The 1,331-nt window shown below is 42.5% G+C and overlaps 1 protein-coding gene across 1 annotated transcript in view; it reads right to left on the minus strand.

Annotated features, from left to right (window-relative positions):
• Nucleotides 1-942, minus strand: part of taf3 (TAF3 RNA polymerase II, TATA box binding protein (TBP)-associated facto) — a 5,841-nt gene extending 4,899 nt beyond the window's left edge. Inside the window, exons 1-2 of the mRNA XM_020624775.1 lie at nt 550-942; nt 1-98 (exon numbers count right to left, since the gene is read on the minus strand). The exon at nt 1-98 is cut by the window's left edge and continues 133 nt beyond it. Coding sequence (XP_020480431.1) covers nt 1-98; nt 550-715 — 264 coding nt within the window. The 5' untranslated portion in view covers nt 716-942. The remainder of the gene's footprint in view (nt 99-549) is intronic.
• Nucleotides 943-1,331: the final 389 nt, after the last annotated feature.

Raw genomic sequence — 1,331 nt, forward strand, 5'->3', positions numbered from 1 at the left:
TTCCAGGTTGTGGACATAGTCCTCCAGTTCACTCAGACTCACTCCCAGAAGCCTGAAGGCTTGGCTGACATCATCCAGGACTGGATCTGTTCTTCCATCTGAAACGCAGCATCAAAACAAGGCATTAAACCTTAGCACACGCTTTGTATGCCCCTTACAATCTATACTGTTTATTAGAGTTGATCATAACCTGACTACACACCAGTGACTGTGCTGCACATAGGGTTCCCTGATTAATTTAACTTGAAGCAAACTGTGATTCTCAACAGGTTTAAGTTTGATAGAGTGAATTATTTACATACAATACAGTTCTTGGTAAATAATGAATGTGACACTGACTACTCACAATCTGTTGACCACAGATGAAAAGCATCATATCCACAATAATAAGAATACCTGGAAGCTACTCAAGCTATGTAGCTACTGTACTTTTTGACACATCAACCTTTGCTAGGGGGCGCCAGCTACAGAACCAGTCAACAACAACGTGATCTAGTACTTGAGGTTTCTAGGTTTAAAAGTAATCGTGGCGACAAATAAAGCACTTACACAGCTCAGAGTACCGGTGGCAGACCCTGGCCAGCTGCTGGACATATCTTTGCAGCACATCGGACAGCAGATCGCACGCAGTGACCTGAACCGCATCCCAACCCAGAGCCTGGCAGATCTGCGCCACCGAAACACGCAGCAGCGAGCGGGCATAGCTCTCGCACATCTCGCTGACTTTGTTACGGTATTACTTCAGGTCAAATCCTCTCCCAAAACATACTTCCAGTATTCATGTTTCACGGAACCCCTTAGGGGCTTGAGAAAACCCGCTACCGCGGTTAATTTTTGACACTTATTTCACTAAATATATTGACGCTTTTGCCAGAGTCGCCATCTTGATTCCATCGACAGACCCATCCCCGAAATCCAAGTCACACATGCGCACAAAGTCAGCGTCGGCCTACACAGCTCTACTGTGTTCGAGCGCTTCATCGCCGTCTGAAGATGCGCAGAATGAAAGGTTGGCCAGTTAAAAAGTAGCTAACCTACATGTAGTAATGTTAGACTGCGGCAGTTAGTCTGTTCGGCTTGTTTAATATTCACTCTTGGCATGACTGAGAGTCATTTTCAAATCAAATCAAATCAAATTTATTTATATAGCACTTTAAAAATAAACATCCAGCTGACCAAAGTACTTTACATGGCAGAATAAAATCACAATAAATGACTAAAAATAGAGTAAATAAGATCAGTGCAAATAAAAATAAAACAGCACAGTAACACAGATACACAGTTAACATACGTTCAATAAATTAAAATTAAATGGAATGCATCAGCACCCC

Source organism: Monopterus albus, unplaced genomic scaffold, assembly GCF_001952655.1.
Source record: "Monopterus albus unplaced genomic scaffold, M_albus_1.0 scaffold7.1, whole genome shotgun sequence".
Taxonomy (NCBI): domain Eukaryota; kingdom Metazoa; phylum Chordata; class Actinopteri; order Synbranchiformes; family Synbranchidae; genus Monopterus; species Monopterus albus.